The 23,460-nt window shown below is 39.0% G+C and overlaps 3 protein-coding genes across 3 annotated transcripts in view; 2 read left to right on the top strand and 1 right to left on the bottom strand.

Annotated features, from left to right (window-relative positions):
• LOC121414210 (quinone oxidoreductase-like protein 1) overlaps positions 1-23,460 on the top strand; it is an 85,652-nt gene that overhangs the window by 2,430 nt on the left and 59,762 nt on the right. The window lies entirely within an intron of this gene.
• Positions 16,544-20,985, top strand: LOC121414209. Its single transcript, XM_041607294.1, has 4 exons — positions 16,544-18,069; positions 18,339-18,539; positions 20,020-20,041; positions 20,202-20,985. Exons 1-4 carry the CDS (start codon positions 17,623-17,625, stop codon positions 20,696-20,698), a joined length of 1,167 nt encoding a protein of 388 aa, XP_041463228.1. The 5' UTR covers positions 16,544-17,622; the 3' UTR covers positions 20,699-20,985.
• LOC121414211 lies at positions 18,547-21,426 on the bottom strand. Its single transcript, XM_041607297.1, has 4 exons — positions 21,289-21,426; positions 21,003-21,095; positions 20,753-20,841; positions 18,547-19,866 (listed from the first exon to the last, which is right to left on the bottom strand). The coding sequence occupies exons 1-4, from the start codon at positions 21,407-21,409 to the stop codon at positions 19,420-19,422; spliced, it is 750 nt and encodes a 249-aa protein (XP_041463231.1). The 5' UTR covers positions 21,410-21,426; the 3' UTR covers positions 18,547-19,419.

Below are 23,460 nucleotides of genomic sequence, written 5' to 3'. Positions count from 1 at the left end.
GCATGAGTATTTTTTTTTTTTTTTCTTTCCAAACTTAATTTCTTTCGATATTTGTGAATTTAAATAAAATATTCCTTTTTTTTCACAAGTATTAAAAACCAATATCCTTAAAAAGATACGCTTGTCCAAAAGGAAAAAAAAAATTTATACAACAAAGTGCCATAAGCGAAAATGGATCATGCATCAACAAACAAATAACTTTGCAACCAATCTTAGTTTTGTTTCATGAACATTATGTCCTTGTTTTTTTTCTTTTCTTTAAGATTCAAATTGTCTTAACAAAATCATTTTCCATTCCATTTTTTTTAAACATATTGTTTCGTGTTTGATGGAATAGAGATAAAATCTTCTTTTTTTTTTCATTATATTTCCAAAATCAAGTATCCATATCTGATATACAACGAAAACAAATTTTTTTTTTTGTTGCTTTTTTGTGTGTGCAAAATCAAGTTAATCAATAGTATGGCTAGTTGCAAAATCGATATTTTCAAGAATATTCATATAAATATGTACTATAAGTTCTGCAACCGAATACTTTCTAGATCAAAATTTAAATCCTTGTACGAAACAATCCAATCTTCAATATAATTGCATTTTTTTTTGTAGAAAGTGACTGAGAGTAAATTTTCATGAAATCTACATGACAATCAAAAGTATTGCCAAAATCTTTTATCCTTTGATTTAAAGATATTTTTAAAATTTAACCAATTGTTTTGCTACTTTCAGATAAATGTTATCTCAGTCAGAGGACATGAATGCATATATCATTCAAAGAAAACTATTTTGCATATATATATATATCATTCAAAGAAAACTGTTTTGCATTCAAAATTTGCTAAGATTTTTTTTTTTTTTTTTTAAGAAATAAAATCCTGAAATGCAGTATCAACACATTCTTGGAGGGTAAATACAGTGCAGTCAAAATTGCATTACAATCATGAAATCCGATTGCTGCTTTTATATCTGATTTCATTTTCAATCTTTTACTTATCAAGGTGTTTTTTTTTTTCAATCGAGGTAAAATGAAAATAAGTCCTATGAACACATCATTTAAAGCCATAAACTTTACCACTTAACATTTCTTGCGCTTGTTTTGTTTTGGTTAAAACATTAAATGTTTTTAATTTTAAGTAATGAAGATTTTAAAAAACTTCAAACAAGTAATGACTGCAAATGTATTTTCCTTCTAGTGAATATCAAAAGGGAAAAAAAATACATCGGTAGGAAATTCTCTCAACGATGAAAAAAAAAATGTGTTGCCGTAGATAATTCTCATCTCATAATTCTTCGGACGATGATGAATGTTCTAACAAAGTCTGTATTTGAATGTCGTAAAATTTGGCTGATCGATCTGGTTCAATGTTATTGTTCATAGTCTTTATATCTTGATGGTTTCTTAACAGAGCGACCAGATCTAGTTCTTATAGTGGGTACCATCAGGGGTTGGTCATAGCGGGGAGGTTGAGCCAAAGGTTGGTCAACATCCGGGGGTTGAGCCAAGGGTTGGTCATCATCCAGGGGTTGAGCCAAGGGTTGGTCATCATCCGGGGGTTGAGCCAAAGGTTGGTCATCATCCAGGGGTTGAGCCAAGGGTTGGTCATCATCCGGGGGTTGAGCCAAGGATTGGTCATCAGAGGGTCGAGCCAAGGATTGGTCATTAGGTAGGCGATGTCCCTCAGAGCAAGTGGCTGGACTACGGGATGGATGTAGTCCATCTGAAGAGTTTTGGGGTAGATCGTCGGGATGGAGACGACCATTGGGGAGGTTTGCCTGGCCTCCACTCCAAGATGGTGGAAGGGAGCCAGACAAAGGTGTGAAGGAAGGACGAGAGGTCATATTGTGAGTGTGACCACTAGGCATGAAGTAAGGATGATAGGTCATATTGTGAGTATGACCATTAGGCATGAAGTAAGGATGATTGGTCATATTGTGAGTATGACCATCAGGGAGACTTTGACTGAAGTAAGGATGTCTGCCTGAAGGAGGATATTTGGATGAGTTACCATCTGATGGGTCCGTGGAAGATCGATATGGTTTGATGCGATTCTTGTGTATCACCATCTCTTTCCTGTCATCATCTAGACCATGGATTCGAACTGTGGGCCCCATTGAAGACGAAACAATTCTGTAGGGTCCTTTCCAGTTAGCCGCTAGCTTACTTCTACTCATAGCAGGATTGTTGAGCCAAACCAGATCTCCAGGAAGATATTGGATATTTCTTTCCTTCTTATTGTAAGTAGCTTGCTGTTTGACTCTAGCTGCATTATTGCGTGAAGCAGCATACTGAAATGCTCGATGTAGGCGAGAACGCAGATCTTGAACATACTGATGATGGGTGATACCAGTCGATCTTGTGTCTGGGGATGGTACGGAATGGGGGAGGCGAACTTCTCTGCCATACAGTAAGAAGAAAGGTGTATACCCAGTTGAAGAATGTACAGTCGAATTGTATGCTAATTCAACCTGTTTCAGATGTTGATCCCATTCACCTCCTCTTTCTGCCAAGTATTTAGCCAGCTGGTCTTTGACGATACGGTTGGTTCGTTCTACTATGCCAGCACCCTGGGGGTGGTAAGGAGATGAGCGGGTTTTCTTGATACCAAACTGCATACAAAGTTGATGAACAAGAGAAGATTCGAACTGACGTCCCTGATCAGTATGTAATACATCAGGTAAACCGTGTTCCCTGACATAATCTTCAAACAAGTGTTTTGATACTGTGGTAGCTGTTTGATCCTTCATAGCATAAAGATTGATGAATTTTGAGAAGTGATCCACAACTACAAGGATGTAGGAAGAACCAGAGGAAGTGCGGGGTAACATCGCAATATCAGCATAAACCGTTTGGAATGGGTAGCTTGTCTTAACACTCTGTAGTGGTGCTTGATGAGAGGGAGTTGGGTTTCTGAACGACTCACATGCCATGCAAGTCTCACAGTGGTCTACTATATCTCGGTGCATGTAAGGCCAGTACATATCATTTTCGGCTCGAGACAGTGTTCTCTCTGTACTAAAGTGTCCAGAAGTAGGATGACTATGGAGTAGTTTGAGAACTTCAGGCACCAAACTCTGTGGGATAACAGCTTGATAGAGGATAGTTGACTTTTTCAGGTCTCTCTTTGTGCGATAAAGGATGCCATCCTCTACCTTGAAACGATTCAATTGCCATAGGAAACGTCTCATTCTTGGTGAATAACGGCGTATTTCTCTAGGACCAAGTTTTACTTTTTCAATCACCATGTGTTTGACAACTTGTACATCTTTGTCTAACTGCTGATGACGAAAGATTTTAAGTCGTAGGCCATTAAGGATCTCTGGTGATGAAGGAGGAAGACGAGCATCATCGTCTGATTTTGAGGATGTCTCTGATGTAGGAAGACATTGTTTGCTATTTGACTCTGGATAGTCAGGTGATTCAGGCAACGAAGGAGGAAGATAAGGCTTATTTACTTCAGGCTTCTCTCTTGGTGCGCCTGTTTGTGTACCTACTGAACAAGTAATCTTGTTAATGTTCATGGCACACACATGAGACTTCGAAGGAGGGAGGTGCGTATCAGTGTTTGAAGTCGAAGGGTGACGAGACATTGCGTCTGCATTAGTGTGTGATCTGCCTCGTCGATGAATGATAGAAAAGGAGTAAGAGTGGAGTTCTACCATCCATCGAGCTCTTCTACCTGTCGTATCATCTTGGATGGGTAGTTTCTCATAACTCAGCAAGGGTTGGTGGTCAGTAACCACAGTGAAATGCTGTCCTCTAAGGAAGTGGCGAAAATGTCGGATGGAGGAAACGATCGCCCATAACTCGCGATCAAATGTCGACCATCTTCGCTGCGTCTTAGAGAGGGTGGCACTAAAGTATGCAATCACTTGTTCTCTATTGTTATGTACTTGAGATAAGACTGCTCCGACAGCATCATTCGAAGCGTCTGTCGCTAATCTGAACTCCTTGTCAAAGTCTGGGTAAGCAAGAAGAGGAGGACTGATGAGTGCCATCTTGAGATGTTGAAAGGCTTCCTCACATGCTTCTGACCAGATGAAGGGTGTGTTCTTCTGTGTAAGATGATGGAGGGGAGAGGCGATCTGTGAGAACTTGGGAATGAACCGTCTGTAATACGATGCCAATCCTAAGAAAGATCTCACTTGTGTGACTGTTTTAGGAGAAGGCCATTCTTGGACTTTCGCTGTGTTGGAAGGATCGGGTTGGATCCCTTTCGTATTGATGCAGTGTCCAAGGTAGGTGACTTCTTTTCTGAAGAACTGACATTTACTTGGCTTGAGTTTCAATCCAGCGAGCCGGAAACGTTCGAGAACTTCAGCTACGTTGTTGAGATGGTCATCGAAGTCTTTACCAATCACGATACAATCATCGAGATAAACCAGACACTTTGTCCAATGTAGGCCATGCAGAGCTACTTCCATCAACCTCTGGAAAGTCATAGGGGCATTGACAAGTCCGAAGGGCATCACATTAAAGTGATAAAGGCTGGTTCCTGTCGTAAAAGCCGTTTTCTCTTTGTCGTCAGGGTGAAGGGGAACTTGCCAATAACCACTTGAGAGATCCATTACACTGAAGAAGGATGAGGAATTCAAAGCGTCTAACGTGTCGTCTTGCCTTGGGATAGGATGAGAGTCTCGTATCGTTATCGCATTGAGTTTGCGATAGTCGATGCAGAAACGGAAAGAGTTATCTTTCTTTCGTACGAGTACAATGGGACTGGACCAAGGACTATGGCTCTCTTCGATGATGTTACGCTCAAGTAAGTCATTAACTTGACGTTGGATCTCAACTTTGGCAGCAGGCGATGTTCTGTATGCCCGTTGCTTTATAGGGGCTTCAGAACTTGTGAGTATGCGGTGATTAGCTAAGTGAGTGTGAACAATATCACTAGCAGAGTTGCTGAACACTTCAGAGTAATCTGAAAGGACTTGTTCAGCTCGGCGATATTGTTCGTCTGAGAGACCCGAAGAAGGGAGAAGATCAGTGATCTTATAAGAAATGCTCTGCGTTGAAGCCACTACCGGTTCAATTATCTTGTACTCTTCATCATCCTGACCAGTCGCCGAATAGAACTGACCAAGATGTGAATCTGCCGGAAGTTGAATATCATCATCTGTTGGATTAATAAGACAGACTGTGATAAGACCATTCTGAGCTGTGCATAAGGACCTTGCAGCAGCAGAAGAAAGGTGCTCTCTCATCTGAGGCTCGAATAGTCCGTCATAACCATCGGGAGTGACGCCATGTTGAGACTGTAGTCTGGCTTGAACATTCATCTCAGACATCGAGGGGATGGATACTGAGTCAACGAGTAAGGCATTACATCGAAGAGGGGTGGTTTGTCTCTTGCCCGCCAAAGGAATTGACATTCCCGGCATCTCAAATGTAGATGTCTGTGCCGAGATCGAAGCTTGATGTTGAGAAAAAAAATCCCAACCCAAGATGAGAGGGTGACTGATATCTCTCGCACAGTGGAATTGTTGTTGGATGCTTCTATCTCCAAGATGAAGGGTGAGCGTTACTATTCCGATAACATCAAGGTTCTGTCTGGTTACTGAAGTAGCATGACAAAATATTGGCTGCATTTGCCCCTTGTAATTATTAGGTATGCTGGACCAAAGTTCATTACTAATAAGGGAAATATAAGAGCCACAATCCAGATAAGCCATTATGTACTTGCATTCAACAACGATAGGGATGTAGGGAGGAACTGAGCTGGGCAGACTTGATTTAGCAATAGGTGGGGCCGTTGGTGAGGTAGTTGATGGCTGGCCCACAACATCAACTAACGGTCGTTTCCCTGCCTATCAGAGAAATGTACTCTCCTTGGAGAATGAGGACGAAAGGATGTATCCACATTACCATGACGTTCAGGTCGGCGATAGTCATCATAGTATCTATCACGACGGAGGGGGCTTCTTCCTCTGTCTCGTCTGTCACTAGGACTCGGTGAACGTCGCCAATTATCATTGTAGTTCCGACGAGGACTCGGCGATCGTTGGCGAAATTTATCAGCATAATTACGATGGAGGGGGCTTGCTGCTCTTTCTCGACTATGATACTCATAATCTGGGGAGTCATAGCCATGATGAACGGGGCTTGTCTCTCTTTCCCGTCGGAAATCAGGATACCGCCTTGGACTAGGACTGAATGCTCGACGTCGGTCCTCTTTGAAATGAGAACGAGGCGATTTGTCTCTACCTCGGGTACGAGGAGATGTAGGGTGAAGTGTCAGTGAAGAAACTTTCTTCTCAAGATCTTCCAGACGATCTAAAACTTTCTGAAGAGAAGGGTGATCAGAAGTTTCCTCGGATGGAGAGACAGCTGCACTGGGGGTTTCGGTCTGTCTGCCGAAAATATGAGCTCTCTCAATTCTATTAGCCAACTCGACAGCCTCTTGGAAAGTATTTGCTCCCATTTCGTGGATTTTCACTTGTAAAACATTGCTCAGGCCAGCGACAAATCTTCGGAACTTCTCCCCTTCCTTGGCATTATCACCATAAGAAGGAAAAGCTTCCTCGACCAATGATGCAATGGCAGCTGCATACACAGGGATCTGCTCTCCCGGCTGCCTCACTCGAGCTGTAATACATGACTGGAATGTAGTAATAAAATCAGACCGACCAAAAATAGCGGATAGTCTCTCTTTTGCCTGTTTAAAGTCGGCCCGTTCACTTGGAGGAAGACTTTCCCATACAGAGAAAGCAGGACCTGTCAATTTGGAGGGAAGGACAAATTGAAGCTTGTCGGCCACTGATGAGTCAGCCGCTGCAACTACCTCCAATCTCCTAACCCATTGTCTAAAGTCCTTTCCATCTTCGCCAGAGAAAAACTCTGGCAATTCAATTCGAAACATGACTATGTCGACGAAGGATGAAATAGGCGAATAGGTTTGAGGTATTCGTATAATTATGAAGGAGGGAGATTTCCTTTTCTTCTCTAGTAAATACTTGTCTCAAGTAGAGAAAAATTAATGAAATATAGATCTTCAGTGCTTAGATACAAAGCTAATGTCAAGATCTGAGCACAAATATGAAGGAGGAAGATATACCACCAGATTGTTTGGATGCAAAGAGATCTATATCAGTTAAACTACATCTGAAGGAGGGAGATTTACAACAAGAGTTAGACCTCTTATATCTAGACTCCAATAGCTGGTATATGTCGGGACATATGAGAGGAAGACACCAGATGAAGTAGGGCGACCAATCTCAGCCAACATCAAAAATAGGATGTAGCATAAATATTACAAAATCTAGCCAGGAGCTATATGATGTAAATGTCTAGAAAATGAGTGCTGCTGGAATGCTGGACTATATACTGTTATCAAATGAAGGAGGGTGTAAAATACAAACAAAATGTAGGTAGACTCACCAATAATAATGTATCAAAATACATGAAGAAGGATGGAGCTCAAAAATACAACGAAGGAGGGAGAAAATGTCGATGCTGACAAAACAGGAATGGCATAGACTGGAAGTAATAATGTATGAAGTGAGGGCGTGGCTGGATCAGGTCCGGATAAGACAACGGAACACCGCTGGCACCAGTTGTAACATGACCGTTTGTACACTTCCAAACTCAGTCTCCTATGCTCTCCTGTACTCAATCAAACTAAGCTCTCCTTTAATTAAACTAAAATTATTAAACTGAAGATAGGGTGAACCCAAAATAAATTAGAGGTTGACAAGATGAAGTCCAGATCAGCACTGACTTTACTTTCCAATGTTATCTTCTGCCAATCTACCCACATTGGATAATCATAGAAATCAACCAATCAAATACAAGGAAAATGGTATGAACTATAAAATGAACTAACCCTATTTAAAAATAAGAACCAATCAGAGAATAGAGAAGGGTGATCATGAGTTAAACTGAATCCTAATGAGAATTAAACAATAAGAATGAATGAATGAAATGCAATGAACCTGTGTTGCTATGTGAGATGTATTGTGGAGATGGAATGAAAGATGAGATCATGACAATGTATGTGGATTGAGAGGATGGAAAGAAGGATGAGATGAGTAGGAATGGAAATAAACAAGTTGAATGTAAACAATAAAGTATGGAAAGCCAAATGTAAGAGTAAAGAGTAAAATAGATAGACCCAGCAAAATTTACTGTTACAGCTCCATGGTCTAATCATGACACTGCATGGACACAACTAAGTTATCTCACAAAGTCACAAATTTCTGAATAATTGAAAAGGTTACCTGCTTCTCAGATTTTTAATGCACTTTAGGTGGGTGTTTCATGGAAGTTGTCAGCACTAAAAAGTTGTCTTTCTCCAACAGTAACCATAGTAACAGTCAGAGTCTGATGCTTCTCAGCCAATCAAAAGCAAGGATTTCACTAAAATAGTTGGCACTGACAATTTAGTTAGTGCTGACAACTTTCATGAAACACCCATGTGGATGCGAAATCGAACGATACACAAGATCAGCATGATGATGATCAGAGCTCACTCTCTCACAAGTCATCACTGGGACATAGTTTGCATGTGGGACAGATAATGTTTTGATATATACATGTATCAGCCACAAATTTATGTTTTCAGTGGCTTATCAAAATTAATTCCATAAACCATGAATATCTTGATCGGGAATTTTATATATACATCCTGTACAGTATCAAGTAAATTTGCCTCTTTAAAGAGGCAAATTTGAGTTTGAAGAGGAGGCAAGCGTAGCGCTGTAGGTTGACTATAAAATAAAACTATATGTTTGAAGAAAAGGAATGAAGGGAATAACTTTAGTTTTTTGATATTCTATATTTCAAAAATAGTTTTAGATATTTTTTGGATAAAATTAAGAAGTGGTATGGAAGAAAAACCCAACTCACTATTGGGGTTAATACTCATTTTTAACTGAAAAAAGGAAGAGAATCGAGATCGCACAGTTCAGTAAGTCAATATGCCTAAGGTTTTTTATGCAAGATTCACTAAATTGCCAGCCTATTTTTCAGCAGACCTGGACCTATAAGATGTACACAAAACAAATAGCAGACCATGAAATACTGATTTATTATCAATATACATGTAACATGTAGATCTACATCAAGTTTAAAGGGAAAGTTCACCCTGACAGAAAGTTTATTGTAAAAATAGCAGAAAAAATAAAAAAAAATATTGCCGAAGATTTGAGAAAAATTCATAAAATAATTAAAAAGTTATTAGAATTTCAATTATTTGATTTGTGACGTCATATGCGAGCAGCATTCCTACATAGCGAATGGTAAAAAATCAATGAAATGTCATTTTCTCAGAAAATTGAAAATGGTTTCCACTGTAACTTTTGTATATCAATAGACAAATCATTTCACACCTGTTTCATGAAAAGAAAACAAAATTAAGTCATCAGGAACCATACAAAATTTGTAATTCATAGATTTCATATTGATAACACATGGGGCAGCTGCTCGTTTATGACATCACAAATCCAAAATTTTGAACTATAATAACTTTCTTACTCTTTAACAGATTTTCCTCAAACCTTCACCAATATTTTTTACTATTTTTTCTGCTATTTTTGCAACAAAGTTTTCTTCAGGGTGAACTTCCCCTTCAATATAGCGGATTCAATTTTCTTGTTTTTTGTCTTGATGAGGCATATTACATTTTGGAGAAGCGGAAAATGTACATGGGTTAACAAAATGAAAACATATGAAGAAAAGCTTGATGAGGGGAATACTTTTATATTGTTGATTTTTATATTTCTAGATTTTATTTAAAGAATATTTTTTATAAGGTTTTTGTCTCACCTGCGAAGCAGAGTGAGACTATATATAGGCGCCGCTTTTCCGACGGCGGCGGCGTCAACATCAAATCTTAACCTGAGGTTAAGTTTTTGAAATGACGTCATAACTTAGAAAGTATATGGACCTAGTTAATAAAACTTGGCCATAAGGTTAATCAAGTATTACTGAACATCCTATTAGAGTTTCATGTCACATGACCAAGGTCAAAGGTCATTTAGGGTCAATGAACTTAGACCATGTTGGAGGGATCAACATCAAAATCTTAACCTGAGGTTAAGTTTGTGAAATGTCATCATAACTTAGAAAATATATGGACCTAGTTCATGAAACTTGGACATAAGGTTAATCAAGTATCGCTGAACATCCTGCACGAGTTTCACGTCACATGACCAAGGTCAAAGGTCATTTAGGGTCAATGAACTTTGGCCGAATTGCAGATATCTGTTGAATTCCCATCATAACTTTGAAAGTTTATGGATCTGATTCATGAAACTTGGACATAATAGTAATCAAGCATCACTGATCATTTTGTGCAAGTTTCAGGTCTCATGATTAAGGTCAAAGGTCATTTAGGGTCAATGAACTTTGGCCGAATTGGGGGTATCTGTTGAATTACCATCATAACTTTGAAAGTTTATTGGTCTAGTTCATTAAACTTGGACATTATAGTAATCAAGTATCTCTGAACATCCTGTGCGCGTTTCAGGTCACATGACCAAGGTCAAAGGTCAATGAACTTTGGCCGAACTGGGTGTATCTGTTGAATTACCATCATAACTTTGAAAGTTTATGGATCTGATTCATGAAACTTGTACATAAGAGTAATCAAGTATCACTGAACATCCTGTGCGAGTTTCAGGTCACATGATCAAGGTCACAGGTCATGTAAGGTCAATGAACTTTGGCCATGTTGGGGTTTTTTGTTGAATAACCATCATATCTCTGTAAGTTTATTGGTCTAGTTCATAAAAAGTGGACATAAGAGTAACCATGTATCGCTGAACATCTTGTGCGAGTTAGAGTAGTATTCAAAGTCAGCACTGCTGCTATATTGAACCGCGTGATGCAGGTGAGACGGCCAGAGGCATTCCACTTGTTTTTATTTTTGATTTTGTAGAGCGTTGTGGCCCAGTGGATAAGTTTTCTTACTTTGAAACAGAGGGTCATGGCGTAATTTCCTTCAGCAAGAAATTCATCCACATTGTGCTGCACTCGATCCAGGTGAGGTGAATGGGTACCCATTATTATTGTAACATGACCGTTTGTACACTTCCATAATCATAAACTCAGTCTCCTGTGCTCTCCTGTACATTCAATCTCCAAAGCTCTTCTTTAATAAACTAAAATTATTAAACTGAAGATAGGGTGAACACAGAATAAATTAGAAGTTAACACGATGAAGTCCAGATCAACACTGACTTTACTTTCCAATCCAATCTGTTTGGGAAGTTCTGCCAATGTACCCACATGAGATAATAATAAGCCAGTTCGTAGTTCCTTTCTGCACATGATCAAAAGATTCTACGCATGATCAGAAGAAGGTCATTTGTACTAAAGTGACATGGTGCTTTAAAATCTAATGAGATAAGCACCAACTTTGATGTCTTGATTATTCATATATTCTTTCTAATTGTCGTTTTCATTTACATCCACAAAAAACAACAATGCTTTCACGAACGACTGGTATTTCAAAGTTTGCAAAGTACATTGTGCAACATGCTAAGATATGCATTCAAAGAAGGGATGCAACAAATGCCTTCATTAAGTGTCCATTTGTGTGCTATTCTAGTCACCTGGTCTATTCAATTTCTTCATCCTGCTATGTAAGGCAAGCTTACGTAATATCTTGCTTTGAAATCTGCCTATCATGATGAAAGAAATCAAAGGTCATTTGACCAAAATTGTCCATGAAGTACGAACTGGTCTATAGAAATCAACTAATCAAATACAAGGAAAATGGTATGAACTATAAAATGAACTATTTAAGAATGAGAACCAATCAGAGAATAGAGAAGGGTGATCATGAGTTAAACTGAATCCTAATGAGAATTAAACAATAAGACCATGTGGAGTGGAAAACTAATGGAACACCAAGAAGCATGACTGAGGGGAAACTGAATGAATGAATGAAATGCAATGAACCTGTGTTGCTATGTGAGATGTATTGGAGATGGAATGAAAGATGAGATCATGACAATGTATGTGGATTGTGAGGATGGAAAGAAGGATGAGATGAGTTGGAATGGAAATAAACAAGTTGAATGTAAACAATAAAGTATGGAAAGCCAAATGTAAGAGTACAGATTAAATAAAATAAACCCAGCAAAATTTACTGTTACATTATTATTATAAAAATGATAGCCAACTTTTTGAAAGAAATTAAGTATTACCTGTAATCCTCAGCTTGAGCTCCCCCGCCCTTTTCAGAAACTTGAATAAGTTTTATATTAAACGGATGGTCCAGACTGCAATATCTCAATATGAATAGAGTGAACTTCACATAGCAAAATGCTGAAAATTTGATCAAAATCGGGTAACAAATAACTTCAAATGTTATTTTCTCCCTTTTCTTGAAGTTCTTGCTGAATATTTTCTGCATTCAGTCAAGGACTGGTGTTGGCTGTTATTGATAAATTTTGACATGTTACATATATATCACAAAAACTTTGATTGGATGTGCTTTTTAATCTCAATACAAATCCCAGAATTCACTTTCATACTGTTGGTTCTGGGGTGGCTTGTCACATACAAAAAGCATCCAAAGGATGGGAAATGAGCAAATAAAGCAAATGCAAGAAACAACATAAACAAACGACATTTTTAGCTTTCACACATAAATTTAGTAGCACAGAGTTATACCCCTTTCATAAACCCCATTAAAATGAATTAGGCGGCTAATAGCAGCATAATTTGGTCGTAAAATTGGAGGAGGACAAGAGTTATCCGCATCACTCTGATGCTGCTATTATCCGCATAATAGCAGCATCGGGACAAGATTTTGAGTTTATGAACGCATTTCCAAATTATGCGGATAATTGCCATGGTGCGGTCACAAGGTCACCCTTTTCCAACACAACCGCATCGGAGGGGGCATGTCCAGTTGTCATGGCGATTATCCCCCTTTTTCAGGACGGGCGCTCGTAAAAATAATGCGGCTTATTTTCGGAGTTTATGAACACAATTTTTATTGAATTATCCGCATTACTCTTAGGCGGCTAATTGGAGGATAGGTTTATGAAAAGGGTATTATTTTCTATGGTCTATTGACAAAAAAAGCTGGTCTTCAGAATACAGACCGATGCTTTTGGCTCAACAAGTCTGGCAGTGAAGATTTCCTTTTCTACATGTAGATTGTCATTAAAGCTGTTTCCTTCACCTCCTTTTCTGAATTTTTGATGAAATGGTTACCCACTTGTACTTGGACAACAATCAATTTCCATGAATAGCGCCATCTCTGGGCCATGTTGTGAAAGTTTATTTGATTTCAGGGTTTGTTGTTATGTTCAGATGTCGATGAGCTGAAAGTCATGCTTGAACTACTTCAAAATACCGATATAAAAGGAATGGGAATATGATTGGAGGGGGAAAAAACTGTCACTGTACGTACTGTACAAACATTTTTAGGCAGTATTCTCCTTTTAACATTTTTTTTTGCTTAATATGATAAAATAAAATTGATGAATGTTCTAATTAAAGAAATGTAGTAAAGGGGTATACATGTATGTATAGGACATTCCACTAATGTTGTCAAGACCTAATTTGCATAAGACTCAACTTCCACCCCCCCCCCCCAAAAAAAAAGGTAAGATGTTGGAGACCATGTCCCACCTATGATTAAATCTAACAAATTTGATTTTCTATGAGTTTTTTTTTATTTTCACCATACGTACATGTAATGCACATTTTACCAATTATCCAAATTAAGTGCCCCCCAAATTAATTGCATGAATTTGCATATTTTTAATTTTTTCTTGATGAAATTTTAGAATTTAACATTTTGTCTTATCCAATTAGGAGTGGGCTATACATGGGTCAAAAATATTTTTTCTTTGGTTTTGGTGTCTATTCATATGTGTTTGGGGGTAGGCAATTTGTTTTTCCTATAATTAGTACTTTTAAACCATTATTTGTTGAGTTAAAAGGTAATTATCCCTAAATTTCCCAATTTTTATAGCCTTTTTTCAGCCAAAAAGCACAGAGCTACCAAGTCTCATGCATTGTGCGTGAGACTCACGCATTGAGGGTCCGTCTTACAATCTCACGCATGGCACCCATTTTTCTCACGCATCGGGACCCAACAGAAAAAAAAGATAAAAAGTAGCATTATTCGCTAGATTATACGACTGGCCGACCGCCTTCGCGTCTAGCCCGGCACGCGAGACGAATCGAGAGTGCAGTCAGCGCACAGCTAGTACGTGATACGATGAATCGTGTGCGTGGATCGCATGGTTTGGTAGTGGATCGATATCATGATGAACAGTAGAGGCGCACGGCCGATATCGGAGACCGTCTCCCGAACGGGAGATACTCTCCGATACCGGAGACTGCGTGAATCACGCACTCATCGCGACCGCGACTGGTCTCCGACTTCGGACACTGTTGCCGATATGGAACACTATCTCCGTATTCGGCGACCCAACGAGAACGCGATCTAATAAACTTTTTGAAGTCTCCAGTTTCGGAGAGTGATCGCGGTCTCCGTACATGGCGACTCGGTACTTGATCTCTAATTTGGGAGACTCTCAGAAAACGCGATCTAAACAACAGTAACCAGTCTCTCGTACAGGAGACTGTACTGTACTTTTGCATTAAAATAAATCTCCAAACTCGGAGACTGTGATCTCGGCGATTTTATTTCAAAAGCTGATCATGCAAACTTACTTGATTTTTATTTTACAGAAGATGCATTTTATTTATCTACACGAGGAGATTCAGTCAGACGCACCCAATATTTTCGATATTAGTATAGATCTATGACTATGTGAAGATGCATGATTCATAGGTAAATACAATAAGATTATTTTTGTTCCGTATACTTACGTATCAATGTATTTTAGTTATGTGGTTGAATACGATGAATATGACGAGTGGAGCCCTAACTTTGTTGATTCATTTTGGTCGTTTGTAGATGGTGCAGTGCCCCATGTGTTCACTTTCATGTTTGCTTTTAGGCCTATGCCTTATTTGTATAGTGTGTGTGATCGAGGGTGGTCGATGTGCGTTTCCTTGTCATTGTTTGCTGTATTTTTGTTGACATGGTTGTTGATGAAACAAGGGTGGATCCAGGGTTTTCTAAAAAGGGGAGGGGCACATCTTAAGAAAAAAAATTTGCGTCCCAGAAAAACAATATAAGGCAAAAAAAAAAGTAATGACTTTTTTTGCTTTAAAAGGGGGGGGGGGGGACACATCTGGCTTAGAGGTATTTTACATTACAAATTCTAATTTTGTTTCTCAAGGGGGGGGGGGTCACTGCCCGTTTGTGCCCCCCCCCCTGGATCCACCAGTGATGTTATTTGATGACAAAGGATAACAAAACCATTTTCTTAAAGGGGAATGAAACCTTTGGAACAAATAGGCTTGTGTAGAAACAGAAAAATCAAAGAATAAGAATAAAAAAAGTTTGAGAAAAATTGGACAAATAATGAGAAAGTTATGAGCATTTGAATATTGCAATCACTAATGCTATGGAGATCCTCCTATTGGCAACGCGAAAGGATGTGTGATGTCACTGATGAACAACTTTCCCTTTGGTGGACTATAAAATACCCTTAAAATGTCTCTTTTTGCTTTTTCTTATGATGATGCAAACTCTTTATCCATGATGTATTCTTAAAAAATATGTATTACATGCCCTCATGAAGAAAGAACACATGATCTATGGATAGATGTGATAAAAGAGGCAATTCAAGTGAAATATATACTAAAGTAATGGGGAGAGTTGTTCATCAGTGACTTCACACATCTTTGTCGCATTGCCAATTTGCTATCTCCATAGCATTAGTGATCGCAATATTCAAATGCTCATAACTTTCTCATTATTTGTCCGATTTTTCTCTAACTTTTGTTGATCTGTTTCTTTGATTTTTCTGTTTTCACACAAGCGATCTTGTTCCAATGGTTTCATTCTCCTTTAAGTATATTATTTACTCTATCAGTTTCGATGCAGGGATAGCGATATTCATTATTGAATTGGTAACTTCTTAAACTTTCTTTATAAAGGTTCCTGAATTGAGCAAGAGCATTCACCTGAATATTCATCATCATGCCGAAGCTTAGGTCAAAGAAGTTATCCACAGAAGGAGGACAGTTCAAGAAACAATGTGGATGCCCGTTCCACAATGGAGATTATTCACATCTTGTTCGGGTTAATGACTCTAAAAGGATTCTCTATCATCAAAAAGAAGAACTAATAAATACAGGCTTCATCAAGAAGTGGACAACTTACATATGTGACAGTTGCATTGCAAAAGGAACGAGAAGAATGACAAATCAAGCCAAATCCAATTCACCTGTGGAAAGCGAAAGTTCAAGTGATCAAGAAGAGGAAATGTTTTCGGACAGCAGTGAAGACGAATTGCCAGAACTGCCAAGAGAAGACAAGGACAAATGCAGGGATGTTGGGAAAATCCTTGGAAAATTGCTAGGAAAGGACACAAAGAATTTGTACATAAAACAGGAAATCCCTTAGCGTCACTGATCTGTTAGAGTATAATCCAAGACAGTTTTTGAATCAGAGGCCGGATGAACTCTTGATATTTTTGTGCGAACTGTGCAACATCAATATCAACAGTATTACAGATAAACAGACATATCTTCTTGCTAAGGCTGTGGAACAGCTTTACACTATTCGGAATCCACAATTAGTTCTCCCTCTCTCCATGCGGGAGAACATTGTCATGTACTCGTTCACAAGCAGTAAACTTGGGGCTAACCTAATGAACCATGTTTCTCCTGCAGGTTCATATAGAACACTTATCAGGTGCTTGGACTCATCAGCTGAGGACCCCATAGCTATTCCAGCGGGTACCAGCAGGTGTGTGTTTGACAACAATCAAATCATTGGAAAGACATACACAATTAAAGGAGACAACAAAGTGCCCACCAGTGTGATGTGTAGTGCTGCATATATCAGCCTCAACGAAGGATATGAACAAAAGAATGGAGAACTGAAACCATAAAGTGGATGTGGAATTCACCCCCAGAAAAAGAAGGAAGCGATCTTCTTGTATTTTCATCAGATTACGATGATTTCTTTCGAGATACAAGAGATAAGTTACTGAAACAACAGATCCAAAAAGTGTATGATGAACACAATGAACAAAGTGAAGATCACATAGACAAATACATGTATGTGCAGGAAATAAAAGATGCTCAAACTGAAAAAATATGTATCGAGTGTGGAGGAGCAAACGATGTCACTTACAGGATTTGTCGAGCTTGTAAAGGTAGTTTGGTAAAGCCTCCTGAGCCGGAACTCCATCTGGCAGGAAACGTAGACCCATTTCATGCTTTCGAAGATGTGACTTTTACTGAGAATGGGGCCACTGTGACTCCAGGCGAGCCGGAGTTCGTAAACCCAAATAGCTTCGACACTATAGTCACCGTGCTCAGAGGGCTAGGGAGAAGGGGCGGCATCAGGCAGTATGGAGGAGAAGAGCGGAAAAGGATGTTTGTAGAATGCGATGGATTGCCGTACACGATTATGAGGAGCCTCATCGACAATGTGTGGTTCTGCAGAAGATGCAAAGAATGTCACTATGGCCAAGAAAATCTTGAGGAGCACCCGTGCAATTTGATCGGAAAGGGAGATGCGTACAGGGAGTTTTTCTGGGTTGTCCCAGTCATGGGATTGCTACACCTGGAAATGAATGTTTCCAGATCCTTCGTCAAGCTGCATTGTCAATTGGGAGACATTTATGTCAACCATCACTTACAATATGGGATTTAAATCTGACAAAGCGCAAAAGTACTGCCAAAAAGGGTCAGATCATCACAAGACATTCACCCTCCTTGAGATTTGCTACCTTGCATTTAGCAAAGAATTGGTCACCCCATATGTTAAATGCTGTATCCGCAACAATGTGCGACCAACAGTAGGATACTGGCAATGGCAGGAGGATTCAAGCTGCCCTAACTACATCTACATTCAACAGATGACTCTCACTTATCTGCATGCTCTCATGCTGTTCCGAACAGGTGTTCGGAGAAACAACACCGAGAGCATTCTGGCAAGCAGAGTGAAATTTACTCCAATGATGTATGGCCAAAACCACCCAAAGTACCAGGAGATACTTTTTCGAGATATGCTTGATCAGGTAAATAATATAGCTAATTGTTAATTACATTGTAAACTGTTGCACACTGTGTGTAGTACTTAGTGGATCCAAATGCCACTCTAATTTATTCTTAAATGTACGCCTATTTTTTCATGAATATTATATTTTTAAAATGACAATTACGTCAGTGAGGTATGACCAAAGATAAATCATGTCAAGAAAATAATTCACTAAATCGGACATAGTTCATTATCAAGTAATCCAAATTAATTAAATTGCATGCAATCATACTTGCTTTTTTTCCCCAGGTACTCATGCCTCCTGAACTGAAGGAGTTAATGGCTTCATTCTGTTCGGTCAGCCGAACTGGGAAAGCTTGTGCTTATCAAGGAGAAGATGCTTGCCTTGAAGAGATCAACAAGGATGCGAAGTCTTGGATGAAGTTGACTGGTGTACCCAATGATGAAAGGTGGAAACGTGTCTTCAGAAACTTAGAAAAACTGAAAAAGGTCTTGTACAATTTCCATATTTTACGATCAGTAAGAGAAAAAATGAACTACTCAAGAAAGTGAATTTCAAAGATGAGTCAACATATTTATTAACAACAGACAGGAATGTAAATATAAATGTGGACATCTTTTCCACAAAACATGCATAACATAAGTCTTGTAAACACACTACCATATAAGATATCAGCAAAAATGATAAGCTTGCACATGTATAAAGTTATAAAAATAATGTAAAACAATCTTGCAACTTATAACAGCAATATTCATGTTAAACTTACTCCATGAATCCACTGTAGGAAAGTAGCTATACATAGTACTTTTTTATAAGGCACAAGATGAGTACAGTACCCGTTATGCAGTTTTTTTTCCTAATGGGAGTGTTTCATAAAGCTGTTCTTAGCGACTTTAAGAACGATTGAGGAACCTTTTTCATGAATCTTTTTTTTTAAAGCAATCTCATTTTTGCACGAGCTTCTTGTGTGTACAGTGTAGTTCCTTTAGAAATCTGTAAAAGGACTCTTTCATGACTGCAGTATTTCGAACAGCTTTATAAAGCACTCCACAGTTTATTAGGCAAGTATAGATGTTACCCTTTTTTATGAATACAAAAATACATACATACTAACAGATATATATGTAAGTCTAAGAAAAGGACATTAAAACATACTGAGTTTATGAGGCAAGTTATGGTATAACTTCTTTTTACAAATACACATGTACTAATAGATGAATATGAAAAGCTATAATGCTACGATAAACTAAATGAAATCAGACTTTGGTGTGTTCTTTTGAGGTAATGTAGTTTTAAGGTCTTTGCTCTAATGGTTAGGGCAAACGAGCGGAATCTTTTCTGCATCTTTCTTACTCTTCACTTTTTTGCCTACACAGGTGGCATGGGCCCACTTGTCGCAATTTTCTTTGTCACATCCAAGCCAAGTGGCTTGTAGTCCTTTGGTTTTTTGACATTTAAGTCTTTGCGACTTCCATATATTACTCCGCACGCATAGCACCGATTTTGGTTTGGCGATTTTGCAGCTGCTTTTACCGACTTTTTCTGTTTCCCAGGCAGGGAATGCACGCGTGGTGTCACAGGTGGTGTCACTGTTCGTTGGCTAGTGGAACCTTGTCTTCGGGGTGTCTTTGTTGGAGTATTCACCTTAGAGCGGAGCCTTGGTGGATGTCGTGGTACAGAGGTCTCCCCAACCTGCACGGCAAAAGATCGTTGCTGCCTCTGTTTGGGATTAGTTTCAAAGACGTGTCTTCTCCCAGATTCTGACTCCAAGACAATGCTCACATTAGCATTTGTTTCGATGTGAAGCATGATTCCCTGCATAAAAAAAACAATGAGAAATGGTATACATAATCTTGTATCTTAAGTGAAAATTTGTTCATTTAGAGATAACTTGCATCACAGAAAGAAACGTTACATAAATGCATTGATGGAAATTAACAATAACATTAACTTTCTATGTTTCTCCAGGTGAGAGGAGCAACACTTTCTGGGGAGTGTTTCATCAACATTTTTGCCCGACAAGTTGTCAGATCTGACATCTTTCTCTGACTCTGATTGGGTGTGAGGCACTGTTACTATGGTAACTGTCGGATAAAATGGGACTTGTCTGATAAAACGTCCGACAAGTCCTTTCATGAAACGCTCCCCAGATGTCATGATGAGTGACACTGGAGCAAGTCAAGCTACAGAGACCAAGGTTTCCAGCAGAGAAGTTGAAAGGACAAGGGCATTGATCCGTAAAGCAAATTATCTGATGACTCCGAAATCTGAAAAAGTGCACACAAGTATGGATGGGAAGACCAAACTAAACCCTGACCTAGTCAACTTTTCCACGACGGCAAAGGAAATCACAAAGAACTATGTAGAAAGTGCAAAAGCGGGCCATCCCCCCAAGCCAACTGTCATTCCTGTCACACTTAGCGATTTAGAACGAACCAATGCTGTAGAAAGCATGAACATCAGTGAAATCAGAAAGAAAATACTGGAGATACTAGAGGGCCTGCCAATGGATGTGGCTAAGCGATATCAGTCAAGCTACATGAAATCTACCAAGACTGCTTCCAAAAAACAGTATTTGAACTTATATTACTCTTTAGTTGAGGAACTAGAGCAACAAGTCAGTGAAGAAGAAGAAGAAGATGATTAGGTAATCATAATAGGCCTTATTCTAACACTTAATGAGCAGGAAAAATCAACTGACACTGTTGATGATCGTCTTTCTCCTTTTAGAAAAGCTTTGGGTTCTTTGTCGTTTTGTCTGGAAGCATCGACCTTCTAACACCTTTCCAACTGTTAAAGACAAGAGTTAGAATGCATTATTGGTTATTACAATGAAATTATTGAGTTCTTAACATTTTGTATTAAGAAATTTACATGTATATGTGTATATATATATATATATATATAAACTGATTTATGTGCATGTGCTTGCATATAATGGAATAACATACTTCCTTGAATTCGTCGTATGGCATCTCCCTTTCCACTTTGATCATTTGATCCCTCATCTTCCTGTCCGGTCTCCACTGGCATTTCATTATTGTCTTTTTCCAGAAAGAAAAAAGGAAAATTTCATATTTCACACGTCATCAGAAAGAATTCATGAATAAATAATGTTTTACAGTCAAGCATTTCAATTCAGATGGATGAGATTGAATTAAACTACCGTATACCACAGATTTTTTTTTTAAGATTGCATGATTTTTATAATCTCAGTAAAATACAAAATATATGTACCACCACCATCTCCATTTGTTTCTTCAGCCTCGGACTCTTGATCTGTTTCTTCTATAACATTGTCACTGGTATCTCCGTCAGAGATATCCATGTTCACATCCCCTACCGTGTCTTCCATCATGTTCACTCCCTCTTCATTGCTTTGATGTCCAGTTGACTGATCATCATTACCTGCATGATTAATAACAATTAAATTCAGTTATATAACTGGTTCATCTGTCTTGACAACGAGATTGGAAAAAGCATCGCCCCTTCCACCGCTTTTTATAATTATTCATAGATGAGTACATCGTCTTGTCCGTTTGTCTACGAAAAGCATGTTGAATACATTCCTGAGAGTAGACGGAGGATCAAAGACTATCGTACAGCCAAGTAAAAGTAAGTTAATTTTCCTTTATTCCCTTGATTTGAAGGTCATTCTACATTTCTTAAAAGAATATTGCAACTGACAAGAAGCACTCAATTTGTGAAAATATGAAACATAAATGGAAACCTGAAGACGCACGCACATCTCGTCGAATTTATAAGTTTACCCCCCCCCCCCCCCCCGGGTCTGGTTAGGCATTTTTTTTAGTGAAGGAGGACATCATAAATGCGTCTGAAGATCGAGAGGAAACGATATACCGGTATGTTCAATCGTGACAAAACTTTTTTTTTTGAGGGGGGGGGGTCTCCTGTATTTGCTTTGCCGACAAGCAGACCTTGTTTCAGTTTTAAAACCCCTCCTTATTAAAACGAAAGATTCCCTGTTTTTAATCACCTCACGCAACTTTATTCCTATCCCACCGTGCACATCCATTCACCTCTTGTTTCGAATTCACGTCCACTGTGAAGGCCACCGGCAAGGGCACGGGGTCCCGGCAAACTGCGCTTCCCTCTCGTTCATTCACCCTCATTCAGTCATTGCGTCACAGGAAAATCAAACACCACGAACATGACATAAACACACAAAATAACAGCACAATATTGCTTCTACAAAGACTACATTTTGTAATTTTACATACCCAAGTTCAATGTATCGTCCATCAACATTCCGGCCATTATTCCCGCCCGTAAGGCCGACGGTAAAGGTTGATTTTCCATTTTTTACTCGACTTTATTCGTGAATGTGATAAGTGCTGTGCATGTGGAAAGTTAAGGCAAGTGTAAAAGAAGAAAGTGTGTTGGTGTGAACGTGCCGCTCATGTGTGTTGATGTATCTCTATTATTAAATGTATTGGTTATGTGTGTTCGTGTCGACATAACTTCATAGTAGATGAATGTGTATAGATTTCCCATTTGATTGTGTGGGTGTAAACGTGCTGAGCTGGCCTGGATCGAAACTCGGCAAACAAATCGCGATTACGTAACAGACGGTGGATTTTTGAAGTAGACGGTGAAAAGGGGTATTTTGACACGAGGAATCCGATAATCACACTTTCAATCGCCGCCAATGTACCCCTGAGACCGCAAATGTAAATAAAGAAATTCAGTCTCCGATACGGGATATAGTTGCTGAAATTGGAGACCCCGCAAGTCTCCCAAACCAGAGACAGTCTCCCGCTTGGGAGATGGTCTCCGATATCGGCCGTGCGCCTCTACTGATGAAGCCCATATCTCATGCGCGCGCGTTGCGCGTGCGCCTTTTCGCAACATACGAGTGTAAGTACTGGCCGCGCGCGCACAGAGACGCCGAATCATGAAAAGCTCACACATAACATTTTTTTGAACTTGGCATCTCTGAAAGCAGGTTTTAGCGTCCTGGGATTCTTGGATTTTAGATGGTACGAGGTCAACAATAGGAAGCACCTTCATAGAGCTATGTCGCTTTTATTCCTCTACTATGAGTTTTACGGATATTTGTGAAATATATCTTATTAGATAAAAAAATGTTAATTATCCATAGGGGCTTTACAGTATACAATGTACTGTACATACTGCACTGCATAAATGCATTGGCCACCATAACAAGGCCTGTTTACAAAACATGTCCTCAGTTTCTGAGACAAAACATATCTTCAATTTCTGAGGCATCTTATTCTAAACCTAAGAGCTCATTTCTACAAATGTACATGTATTTGTAGAAATGAGCTCTTAGGTTTAGAATAAGACGCCTCAGAAATTGAAGATATGTTTTGTCTCAGAAACTGAGGACATGTTTTGTCAAATATTCTAATTCAAGGGGCGGAGAAA

Source organism: Lytechinus variegatus, chromosome 4 (assembly GCF_018143015.1).
Source record: "Lytechinus variegatus isolate NC3 chromosome 4, Lvar_3.0, whole genome shotgun sequence".
Lineage (NCBI taxonomy): Eukaryota > Metazoa > Echinodermata > Echinoidea > Temnopleuroida > Toxopneustidae > Lytechinus > Lytechinus variegatus.
The sequence above is the reverse complement of the archived record's forward strand: the minus strand, read 5'-3'. Positions and strand labels throughout refer to the sequence as shown.

Bases quoted from the DNA above. Each gene is read 5' to 3' on its own strand.
- LOC121414209 (XM_041607294.1), top strand. From the start codon at position 17,623: ATGTTTCCAGATCCTTCGTCAAGCTGCATTGTCAATTGGGAGACATTT. The intron at 18,070-18,338 runs GTAAATAATATA...TTTTTTCCCCAG, and splicing joins TTCGAGATATGCTTGATCAG to GTACTCATGCCTCCTGAACT. The intron at 18,540-20,019 runs GTCTTGTACAAT...ATGTTTCTCCAG, and splicing joins ACTTAGAAAAACTGAAAAAG to GTGAGAGGAGCAACACTTTC.
- LOC121414211 (XM_041607297.1), bottom strand. From the start codon at position 21,409: ATGATGGAAGACACGGTAGGGGATGTGAACATGGATATCTCTGACGGA. The intron at 20,842-21,002 runs GTATGTTATTCC...TGTCTTTAACAG, and splicing joins CATACGACGAATTCAAGGAA to TTGGAAAGGTGTTAGAAGGT. The intron at 19,867-20,752 runs GTCAGTTGATTT...TTTTTTATGCAG, and splicing joins GAAAGACGATCATCAACAGT to GGAATCATGCTTCACATCGA.